The sequence below is a fragment of the Typha angustifolia genome, chromosome 7 (assembly GCF_048772165.1).
Source record: "Typha angustifolia cultivar Huaian chromosome 7, ASM4877216v1, whole genome shotgun sequence".
Lineage (NCBI taxonomy): Eukaryota > Viridiplantae > Streptophyta > Magnoliopsida > Poales > Typhaceae > Typha > Typha angustifolia.
The window spans coordinates 16,410,250-16,421,925 of record NC_133245.1 but is presented as its reverse complement, the minus strand read 5'-3'; the positions used below and the strand labels follow the sequence as shown (position 1 = coordinate 16,421,925).

At 35.8% G+C, this 11,676-nt stretch overlaps 1 protein-coding gene across 3 annotated transcripts; it reads left to right on the top strand.

Annotated features, from left to right (window-relative positions):
• The first annotated feature begins 410 nt into the window (after window positions 1-410).
• Window positions 411-10,409, top strand: LOC140762765 (E3 ubiquitin-protein ligase BRE1-like 1). Of its 3 annotated transcripts, XM_073100704.1 has the most exons (19): window positions 414-952; window positions 1,852-2,013; window positions 2,098-2,185; window positions 3,410-3,634; window positions 3,745-3,912; window positions 4,283-4,476; window positions 4,576-4,659; window positions 4,754-4,873; window positions 4,975-5,161; window positions 5,259-5,419; window positions 5,513-5,584; window positions 5,697-5,773; window positions 7,502-7,696; window positions 7,876-7,948; window positions 8,022-8,108; window positions 9,044-9,181; window positions 9,311-9,513; window positions 9,589-9,754; window positions 9,859-10,409. In XM_073100704.1, exons 1-19 carry the CDS (start codon window positions 839-841, stop codon window positions 9,988-9,990), a joined length of 2,646 nt encoding a protein of 881 aa, XP_072956805.1. In that variant the 5' UTR covers window positions 414-838; the 3' UTR covers window positions 9,991-10,409. The 3 variants fall into 3 exon arrangements, with proteins under 3 accessions (XP_072956808.1, XP_072956807.1, XP_072956805.1); XM_073100707.1 differs by lacking the exons at window positions 9,311-9,513; window positions 9,589-9,754; window positions 9,859-10,409 and adding an exon at window positions 8,545-8,619 and having other exon boundaries at window positions 411-952; XM_073100706.1 differs by lacking the exons at window positions 9,589-9,754; window positions 9,859-10,409 and having other exon boundaries at window positions 412-952; window positions 9,258-9,396.
• Window positions 10,410-11,676: the final 1,267 nt, after the last annotated feature.

Genomic DNA, 11,676 nt, shown 5'->3' with positions numbered 1-11,676 from the left:
ATATATCAATTTATTTATATTCTGTGCTATTGACTCACAATATAAAATACCGTTAGATTATCATTTTTTTTAAAATTGCCACGTGACTATGTGATTAATTTTAGAGCCTCTGAGAATTATTTTATTTTTATTGTAGAGAAAAAATAGAGAGAAAATTTGAGAATATCACGGGTAATGTTTTCAGTTAAGGTTATTTCTTGAAAAACAATAGTTGAGGGTATGAACGTGCGACAAAAATGAGCTACAGTGTAGGTGTAGCAAATTCCTACACTCTGGGCTTTCAGCCAATCAACTGCGGCGTAGTACTCTCCTTCGTTGGTCGCGTGAAAGACACGTGGTCGTAACAAATTGTCAAGTGACGGTATTACCCTCACTATACCGCAGAAAGTAATTCTTCCCTGGTCTCCTTCCGTTCTCGCATTCGCATAATCCCCACTTTTCTTCTTCTCTCTCTGCCCTTGCTGAGCTCGTCTCCCTCTCTCGCTTCCTACCGAGAAAACCCTCCATCTCCTCTTTGCTCCCAAGGAATTCCCAACCCCTCTTCGTCCTCGTCCCGGGTCAAGGCCGAAACTACTATAAAATTCGTTTCTTGTCCCTTAAAAGATCTCAATCTTGGGTTTGCCCTTTTGCCCTAGTTTTCCTCGCGCTTCTTCCCACCTCTTTTCTTTTTTCCAATTCTTGTTGGTGATCTATATTCTAAGGTTTGAGGATTTACACTTCGATCCTTATCTATATCGATCTTTGCCTCCTCGGTTGGAAATTGGTTGCTTTTACTTGCTCACATGTGAGTTTGCAGCAGTCAAGTAGGGTTTCTCGATCCTCAGTAGCTAGTAGGGCTATGGGGAGTACCGGAGAGCCGGACCGGAAGCGGCGGCATTTCAGTTCCATCTCCCCTACGGCCGGTGCGGCGGCCAAGAAGCAGCCGCTCACTCCCTGTTCGGAGGACAAGAAGGTGTGATTGTTTTTTCTCATGTTTTATGCAAGTTGTCTATATGTGTAATCATGGGAATTAAGTTCTTTTCGATGCTAGTTCTCATTCTTTTAGGGGATTTGTTATTTCTACTGCAAGTTTCCAGGGTTGTAGGGAATGATGATGCTAAGTGTTGAAGACACTTATGGCTGGGTAGTGGCTATCTTGCTTCCCTGTGTACACGAAGTCATTTTCTGGTAGATTCCATTTGATAGGCAGTGTTTTAATTTGTTGTAGTTCATTTGAAGTTGATTGCCTGGTTGATTGAGGATGAAGAAACAAGAAAGTATTAATAAAAATAAATCAATAAAGGTTTGTAGAGTGCTCTTGTGGACTGCAGAGGAAAACGTGAGTTAAAGGTGGTGCATACTTATGGTACTTTTTATTCTTGAAGGGAATGAATGTAGTGGAGTTCAGCAGTAACTTCTGATGCACATTGTTTGTCTTGCTTTCCTGAAAGAAATAGAGTAACTATTGGACCTGTACTTATTGCATCTAGCACTATAGCACGGACCTTTGAAATGCAATGCTATGTTTGCCTTGTGAATGTCAGCTGATCTTTTATGTATCTTTCCCTTTTAAGTGTATTTTGACAGAAGATATTTACAAGAAACATTTTTTTTGGGAGGATGGGGGAGGAATATATATTATGTGGTGAAGAGTTCATGCTAAATCTTTGAGCAAATATTTAACACTTCTCTAGCCACAGGTTCACCTTGGGATCAGAAAAGTTGTGGGAAGATAATTAAAAAATTTAACCAAGGATCTAATTATTTTTGAATTGCAAGTCAAACTTTTGGTTAGAAGGGTATTTAACTGCTTTTCAAACTTCTGTTCTCCTAAACTGACATGTTTATTTTCTGTTTCTTCAATTTATACAGATTGATGTTGCAGTGCTTAAATACAAAAATCAGAAGCTTGCTGAACAACTAGAAGCCCAGAAATTTGAGTATCTTGCTCTTGAGAACAAATTCAATCAGCTAAAAGAGAAACAAAGGACTCACACTGATGCATTAATCATCGTTAATGATTCCTGGGAACAGGTGAATTTTTGTCCTATCTAATATGAATAATCTACAAACACTGTTTATTAGCATTAGAAAATTTGTTGGTTTTGTTCTTGACAGCTTGTTGGTGATTTGGAATCAATTTCTGCCTGCACAAATGGACCTTCAAATCATGGAATCAATTTAGGCTGTAATCATATGCCAGAGGGTGAGATTTTTATATATTCTTACTTGTAAATTTGCCTATAGCTTACACTGTACATTGATTTCCACATTTTTTTAAAAATAAGCACTTTATTCATTTTCTCATCTTTTGAAGGATTTTATATCCACGTTGTGAAATAAATTTGAAGTAAAGGTTTTATTTTTATTTTTTATGAATAGATAAATAATGGGTGGTCGTGCTGGTCGGTACAGTCGGCATAGATCGATAAGTATCATGCCAGTGAATTATCAGCATGGGTTTTGATACTTCATCATGGTCACTCATGTTGATGTGTGCCTCTAAAAATTGAGTATATCTTATTTAAATAAACCTAATTTGAGTTCTCTTTTATCATTTTTGATATCTCCTTTCATTTTGGTGCTTTATGTATATAAATTATACTTTAAAATTTAGAAATTCAAGGAAAATTTCAGTTTATCCCCAAAACCTAGTGTTGAAGGATTTTAATTTAGTCCTTATTTAATTTCCTAGAAATGTTTAAAGATTATTTTTCAGCATGTCAGGATTATTCAGTGAGTCAATGATACATCAACTCGGCATGACACGTGCCAGCGATATGTATTGTACCAAGAAAAAGGATGGCACACGCCGTGTCATTAACATGATAAGCCTCGTGAAAAATTGTACAAACACTTGGTCTTTTTTACAATATAAAGAAGAAAAACTGCTCATGGAAGCTTAGATTTTTTTTTCCCAAGTTCCTTTGTGGGAACTCTTATCTTTCCAATTTCCTCCTGCTCATCGATTGCCACTAATTGGTAGTGGTTTCTTCTTCAGCATTTCTTTTACTAAAATGGAGTTGGTGACAAGGAAATAAGATAATGCATAAATGTACAAATTTTTAAAAATGGAAACAGGTAGTAGATTACAACTAATAGGGTGAGGGCACAACAAATTGATAAGTGGATTGTTACTGGAACACCAAAGAAAAGGATACAGAAGAATGAATTTTAGAAGTAGTTCAAAATCAATTAGTAGACATGAAAATGAATTACCAGACTCTCAGCTAACAAGTCCTAGCTGTCTTCACTTATTTTGATATCAATTAGTATGCTTCTTGGGAAAGCCTCTTCCTGATAACCAATATTCGAGCTTTAAAAGCATGATGTTTTTGTTGTCGATATCTGTCAAAAAATTTTATGCTCCAATTTAGTTCTTTTCTCGATTATTAGTTTTATGCTTATTCAGCTTGCTGATCTCATCCAGATGGAGCATCATGTCCCACAGAGGAGGATTTTTTATGCAGACTCCTGGAAACAGGTGCTACTGAAAGTTCAGGGTTTGTGTCCCCTAGCCAAATGGAAAATGATATTCGCAGAACACAATCATCAACAAATAGCATCTTGGGAAATGTCATGTCTTCATTTAATGACGTGTGGCATGTAAATAAGGAGCTTGCTTCAGCTCTCCTGGCGACTCTACCGAAAGATGGTAAGCATTCTAAATTTTTATTTCATTGTTGTCATTGTTTCAATATATTATCAGCTCGACTACATAACAGGTACATGCATCTGACCTCACTTATCTGCTTTTGTGTATAGATTCCAGTAGACAACTGCAGAGTACTGCTAACGAACTACTGGTGGAACTTAGTAATGTTCTAATAGAAACAGGTGACCTTCATTTGAAGCACAGGCAGGTAGCAGAGAAAGTCCAGAACCATAGAGATTTGAATGCCCAAAATAAGGCTGAACATAGACGTTTAACAGGTATGTTATTTAAATCTGCGGGATGGCTTAGTCTAGGCATATTATTTACATATATCTGCTTACATGTAATACATTTGGGTATCCAGCCAACATATTTTCATATCAAAAATTTTCATAGATCCAATGACAGTTTATGGACAGAAAAGTGTCAAGGTTTTCAATTTAGTTAGCTATTAGATTGGTGCCAGTTGTTGCCTAAGGCATACCTTGTTAACATATGAGAATTTCATCTGGACATTTGGAGCCAATTCTAGTGCACCTGCACTGTCAAAAATATGTTAACACTATCAAATATTTGGCTGATAGCATCTACTCCAGCTCTCGGTATATATTATTTCTGCATTGACCTTTATCTCTTGTAATTTTTAAGAGGAATTGTTGAGTACTGTTGCTGAGTTGGAAGAAAGCAATCGTAAGCTGGCAATTTTAAAGACAACAAAAGATGCAGCTCAAGGGACTCCTATTCTATTTCCAGCATTAGGAAATAAACATGTTACTGGAGAGAAGATCAGAGATAAACAAAAAGAACTGCAAGATATGGAGGTTACTCTAAAAGATTTATCGGTAAATCTTGACACTTAAACGCCAATTCCTTGTCAATGGATATGCTATTTCATATGTTGTAATGGTGAGACGTTATGTTCTCTTATATATTTTGTGCAGGAGTTGGTTTCAAACCGACTAGCGGAAATCAGGAGACTACATGAAGAGAGAACTGAAATTCTAAAGAAATTAGCTAGTTTTCAGGTCGGTTCAGCTTACTATATCAATCATTCTTGTTTATAGCATTCCTTTTCCAAGCATAGATAAATTCACTCTGTGCATTACCAATGATTGACAGAACACTTTGATGAATATCAAGAGTATATCTTCATCTAGAGCTTTTCAACTGCTGAGTGATCAATTGCAAAAGTCAAAAGAAGAAATGGAACGATGTCGGACATCATTGGAGAAATTACAGGTGGTTACTGGTCGGTAGATATGTGTAGCTTATATGGATGTGGTGTTCTGGAAACTCATCTTTTGAGTTGCTGAGACCTCTTCTTGAATTCTTTATAATAGGTTGAAAAGGAGAACTTCATTTGGCATGAAAAGGAAGTCACTGTAAAAGTTGACCTAGCTGATATTTCTCATAGGGTTTCTGGTCATTTTGAATCTAGAATATCTGAGCTAGAGCACGACTTGCAGAAGCTAATTGATGGAAAGACTTTGTTAGAGGTGAAGCTTGAAGAAGCTGCAAGAGGTCCAGGTATTTGAATTAGTCCTTGGATTCTACTTCAAAACAGTAGTGTATCTTCTTTTCATCTTGTTGGTCAAGCATTTCAAGATATTCATCTACTTTTCAGGCAGGAAAGAAATTGTCTCAGAATTCAAAGCACTCGTATCATCACTACCTAAGGACATGGATGTAATGCAAAGTGAACTTAGCAAACACAAGGAGGCTGCTTCAAAACTGCAGTCTTTGCGAGCAGAAGTTCAGTCTCTTTCTTGTATATTGAATCGGAAGGTAAGGTTGTGGCAAACAGGCCAGGAACCAGTTATCTATTTATATAAGTTAGTATGCCATATAGAACTGAGTCAAATTGTTTCTTTTGTACAGGAAAATGAATTGGTTTCTTTATCTGGAAGATCCGCTCAAGATCTTTCTGAAATAAAGAGACTGAGAACTGCGGTATGCATTCCTTTTCTTTCATACTAGATTGTATGTGGTGTTCTTTTATATGTTTTATTTCCATATTAGCTGGATCTTTTTAACTCAAAATGGCATGGTTATAACAATGTAGGCTCAAGATATAAGAAAGACTAGCCAGGAGTTGAAGCTATTTCTGGAAATGTATAGACGTGAATCCACTGACTCCAGGTTGGTAAATTTTATATGTTTTATGCCACTCTGACACTCCTTTCTTTTTGGTCGTTGAATTTTGGTTTTTAATTTTCTTTAGGTATTTTGGTAGACTAGATTGCAATCTATTTTGTTCTGAACTTTGTCATATCCTCTTCGCTACTATCTGGAATGACTATTTCTTGTCAGGCCAGTTCCTATGAAAGTATATTTTCCTACTTCATTTGGAGTTTCTGGTAGTATATATTGCTAACTTTTAAATTTGAAGAAGAAAGATGTTTTGTGTTTGCTCAACAGCTGTTGGCAGAAGTCTTTTCTTCTTTTATTTTACTATAATTCTTTGTAGGACACATCTTTGGATAAAAATTGATAAAAAAAAGTCTATTTGCAGTTGTCTTGTTAGGGTAGAGGCTATGTGTTACTGTTGCTAGTCTGCAAAGTTGCCCCAATAAATACTTAGCAAGGCTGGTGGTGAAGTGATATTTCACTAACTTGATTCAGATCTCTAATGGTCTGAAAATGGATAACTAATGAGGAACTTCCCTTTATGGGCAATTTTATGGTTGCAAAGCACTCATCTAGTTTTCTGTTTATTTAATGGCATATTACATTTAGATTTCTATTGAATAATGTTTTATCATGTTTTTGTTTTGTCAACTTATTTAGATTTTTGTTTCTTTAAGGCACTGTACATTTGGTAAATTTATGATTGCAAAGCATTTTTAAAGTTCATTTTTTGCTCGTGGCACTTTAAAAAAGAAATTGAAGTGTAGTTCTGTTGCTTCTATGAACATGTACTGGGTAAATGCTTCATATCATGGTGTTTCTCTTATATTTTTGTCTACAATGATGTAGTAACCTGGTAGCCTGCCATTCAGATTTTAATTGTCCTTATCAGGTTTGTAGTGAAAACATCCTTGCTCTATTTCATGTGCATCCTCATGCACATCTAAATGCTACTCATTTTGCCACTTGTGTTATCGCACTTTAGCAAAATATATGAGCTGCATAGCTTGCAAATCAAATATGGCTGCGATTTAGATTTGAAGAAATTTGGTTTATTAGATTTGAAGCAAGTATAATTGTTCCAATGTATGCCTCACCAACTCGCAAGTATAATTATTAGATTCAATACATACTTGCTTTCACTTATATGGAAGACTGCCCATTGGTTGACTTTGATGGTCAAGTGAGAATATGCACTTCCTTTTGTTTGGTTTTTTTTTGTTGGGAACAACAAGAAAGCAAGAAGAAAGAAAAACAATCACAAGCAAAAGAGACAGTTTTCACATAATTCACCCAAGTAGGGCTATCTCCATAGGAGATCCCACTGAGTTCATTATGTAGAATCAAAAGAGATTACAAGGGAAAAAAGTCCTCTCAGCCCAAAACCAAGAACTTCGAGTTCTTCCTCTCTTTTCTCTCTATACAGCTCTAAGTTTTTCACAATATTCTCACGCTCATACAAACTCCTTTAGATACAAGTCATATATATAGGTTTTAAAAAAATACCTAAACCAACCAGATTTGTGGGTACGTGTGGATGCCCAATGCCAAAGTAGAGAAATCCCGACAATGTGTTTGAACACCTGCTCTCTGGAAACATCTGTTTGAATGCCCAACTCAAGACAAGTCTGATTTGTCTCCACACCTCAATATCTTTTAAATACTCGCATGTTTATCTTCATTGTTATCTCTCTTTAGGATGATACCCAATTATTTGCTTAAGCATTTTTGCTATGGCAGGGATGTAATGGACTCCAGAGATGCAGAATACAGGGCATGGGCACTCGTTCAGATTCTGAAATCATCTCTTGATGAACACAAATTGGAGTTGCGAGTTAAGGCAGCTAATGAAGCTGAGGCAATATCCCAGCAGAGATTAGCTACTGCTGAAGCTGAAATTGCTGAATTAAGGCAGAAATTGGAGGCCTCTGAGAGGTACCTTATTTTTCCTGAAAAATCATGGAAGTCTTCTAGTTACTTTTGTCAGATTAGAAAATCTCTACCTTGAGTTACTCTTTTAATAGCACTTCTCTGCTCAAAGCAGAATAAGTATTGGAGATTGCTTACATTCTTAACTATGATAGCATGTAGTTATAGTTTTTCTTTCTGTGCAGGGATCTAGGTCGATTATCTGAAACTTTGAAATCTAAACACGAAGAAGGCGATGCGTATCTGTCTGAGATTGAGGTTACAATCTTCTTTCAAGTATCATAAGTATATGGTAGCTTTCTTCCGGACTAAATAAAGTTCCATTTTCCAGAGTATTGGGCAAGCATATGAAGATATGCAAACTCAGAATCAACACTTGCTGCAACAAGTTACAGAGAGAGACGATTACAATATTAAGGTGTTTTTCTTATGGATGAATTTTGAGTTTTTCTATGAGTAACTTAGTAGTATTATGTATCTATTCCTATAACATTAGTGATTATAACATGGAGTGTGGCAACTTCCATGCAAGTCATACCATTTAGCCGCCATCACTTGGTATAGAATAGAAGAGAAATGTGCCACATGTAAACAAGGGAATTTTAATTGTATTAGTGTTCGTACTTTGTAGATCTAGTAGTTAGTAGTTACATTTATGCAAGTCATACCATTTAGCCACCATCACTTGGTATACAATAGAAGAGAAATGTGCCACATTTTACAAGAGAACTCTAACTGCATTAGTGTTTGTAGATCCAGTAGTTAGCAGTTACATGTATGTACCAAATTCCTTTTCTTGATGACTTGGAGGGACATTTCATGTGACTTCGATTCCTTTATACCTTGTATACTAGGACTTCTCAGGAGTCAGGGCAAATAAAGTGTGGAGGCGTTTCCGTTGAATTTACAAAATTTCGAAATTAGAAGTGGTATGTAAAATTAGTATGACTATAATCAGTAGTTAATCTCTCTCTAAATGAAAGAATCAACTCTGTGATGAATCTAATTCTATAATGTGATGACTAATAAATCCAAAGTAGTAACTTGGGTTTTCCTTGAGATCCATCGACTTAGAATCTATTTGTGATCGATCCAATTCTAAAAGATTCGTCTTTCTGTCAAGTCAATTTTGCACTTGCATCTTTATTGTATACAATTAACCGCCCAGAGAGAAAGAAAGATCATTTATAGGTTGTTAGGAAAAACTGGATACTGACCAAGTTCAAGTGCTGAACTGAGTTTTATCATGCCTGTTTATATCTTACTTTTGACTTAGCATGTTTATGTCAGCAAACTTGTTAATGATTATCATGCTTTATTTGGAGTGATTGCCCATTCTGATAATTTATGCAGCTTGTTCTGGAAAGCGTGAAAGCTAGGCAAGTGCAGAATGCTCTGCATTTAGAAGTGCAATCTTTGGACAGAAAGTTGCAGCAAGCAAACTCATTGTTGGATTTGTACAATCTCAAAATTGTACAATTAGATGACCAGGTAAAAGAGAAAAGAACATATCTCTTTAAAATGGCTGCTATGAGGAAGTTGAAGAATAAGTATATATTTTTCGCAGTTAAAAGGTTTGCTCTGAGCAAGGATGATGAAACAAGTATTTACTTTTTGTAGTTAAAAGTCTGGTCAGAGCAGGTTGGCCAACTTGTGGAGGACGGGTGGCAGAAATCTGTTTCTTTGGAGGATGCTCAAAGGAAGCTGGTGGATGTACGAGGTGAGACTCAGCAATTAAGACAATCATTTGATGGAGTGCAAACCAGGGTTGAGATGAGCCGACTGGATGTTGCTGAGCTTCTTGTTGAACTAGAGAAGGAGAGGTAGTCAGGCCACTTCTATTTTTTAACTCTTGATGAGTTTAGCCTGCTGAAGCTCATAGATGTATGATGAATCAGGTTTAACAAGAAAAGAATAGAAGAGAGCTTGGAAGTGATGACAAGAAAAGCTGCATCTCTTAGATCGCAAGCTGAGGGCTCATCAGTCCTGGAAAAGCTTCGACAGGAAGTTGGAGAATACAGGGGAATATTAAAATGTGGTATCTGTCATGACCGACAGAAAGAGGTAAACTTTTGGACTAAAGTGTCCTTATAGTTTAAGTATATATTAGGTTTTGTATTTCTTATAAGCTGGATTAACCGTCTACCACTGTTTGAAACATATTTTAGGTTGTGATTGCCAAGTGCTACCATTTGTTCTGTAATCAATGTGTTCAAAAGAGCATTGAGAGTCGGCACCGCAAGTGCCCTACCTGTGGCTCAAGCTTTGGACCCAATGATGTCAAACCAATCTATATATGATCCAGGGAGTAGATGGTGGTTTTTAGTTAAGATGGTTGTCAAAGATTCCCGATTTTAAGTGAAGATAAAGTTCTCTGATGCTGGAGTTTTGCTTGCCTTGCTTTGGTCAGTTTCTGTAATATATTGGGGAGGGGTTGATTTCTTTATAGAGGACACTCCTCTCCTTAAGATGGCAGATTGGTTGGTAGTGGAGATCCAGATTCTAGGGTAGGAATCTCCTCATATGGTTTTCTGATCATCTTTGTAAATTCTCATGCTCAGCCGTCAAACTATCTGAGCAGTCTTCCATGTCATTCTATTATTTGGAAATCCAAAGAAGAGCCCACCATTTCCCTGCTTACCTTGCGCTGTAAACTACGGATGGTCTGAACAACTTGCACTTCATTAGTTAATAAGAAAATCTAAGGTAATTTCGTTGATTCTTCCAGTACAGCACAATTCTTTTCATTTATTGGCAGTGATAAAAGGTTTATTCTTTGATATGATTTTACTTTTAATCTTTATTTGATGATAAATAATTTCTATTAATGTTGGTCCATTGTGCTTTCTCTTTCTGGAGCAAAATTTGTAGCTTTTTGATGAACAGATCATGTTGATACTTGGCTTGCCTCTTCTAAGAATGTTCTTGCAACTTTTGATTTTTATCACAGAGATTCATGACGAGTTTTTTCTCTTTTTTTTTCGAGAGTTTGTGTCAACTTTAAGATATTGCAATACACAGGATTGAAATTGCTATTTCCCTACAGCGGAGCTTCCAATTCGTCTGAGTCTCGTGATATGATGGGTATATGTGTTTAATCTTATCAGACGTTAACTTGTTCTTATGGGCGTATATTTCCAGTTCTGTGAGTCTCTTGCTGTAAGTTAGATGTCTGATTAGTCCTTTTCTTTTGAAGAAATTTTATGTATGTATAGTCTTTTCTGGTGGTAACTTAACAAAATCATGGGGGTTGTTGCATCTTTTTGCTGATAAGTGATAAGAAATAAGCACTGTTAAGATAATTGCAGTAGTTGCACTTATACCAAACAGCAGTTGAGGAAAATTTCATGCATTCAATGTTTTTCTGTATATACTAAATGGTCGTTCGGCTACGGCATCTCTTTTCCCCTTCTTTTGGTGCATATTAAACAGAGATTTATTACTACACATTTAGGGAAAAAGCCTAGATGAACTTTTTCTGTGTGCAAAATAATGGCATCCGTTTGTAAACCTTTTGCAGCAACAGCGAGACCATATTTTTCCTTGCAGGCTGTCAAGCCAAGTTTTAGGTCTCTTTTGCTGGTGGCGGTGGCGGTGGCTTTTTGGTTGGGAAATAACTTTTAAACATTTTAAATTGTGCTCATTTCATAAATTTGTATATAAAAGTTTATATCTGTTTAATCTGTTATGATGTTTAATTATAAATCAGTTAATAAATTTAGGAGGTATTTTGATGGATAATTAAAATATATTTTTTATAATGGACAAATGAGAAGAGAAAAAGAGAGGAAATTATTGAAGTAATAACTAATTGAAGTGATCACGAAGTTAAATAGTAAATTAGATTTTATTGGTAAATATAAAATATTAATACTAAGATAAATTCTTAGATTTTATTGATCAATATAAAATATTAAATAGGATAGGAGATGAGAGAGAAGTACATATTAATAAATTAGTATTAAGATAAATTATTATTTGGATAC

Coding starts and splice junctions, on each gene's coding strand:
- LOC140762765 (XM_073100704.1), top strand. CDS start 839: ATGGGGAGTACCGGAGAGCCGGACCGGAAGCGGCGGCATTTCAGTTCC. Junction 2,014..2,097: donor TTAATGATTCCTGGGAACAG/GTGAATTTTTGT, acceptor TGTTCTTGACAG/CTTGTTGGTGATTTGGAATC. Junction 5,162..5,258: donor AGAAGCTGCAAGAGGTCCAG/GTATTTGAATTA, acceptor TCTACTTTTCAG/GCAGGAAAGAAATTGTCTCA.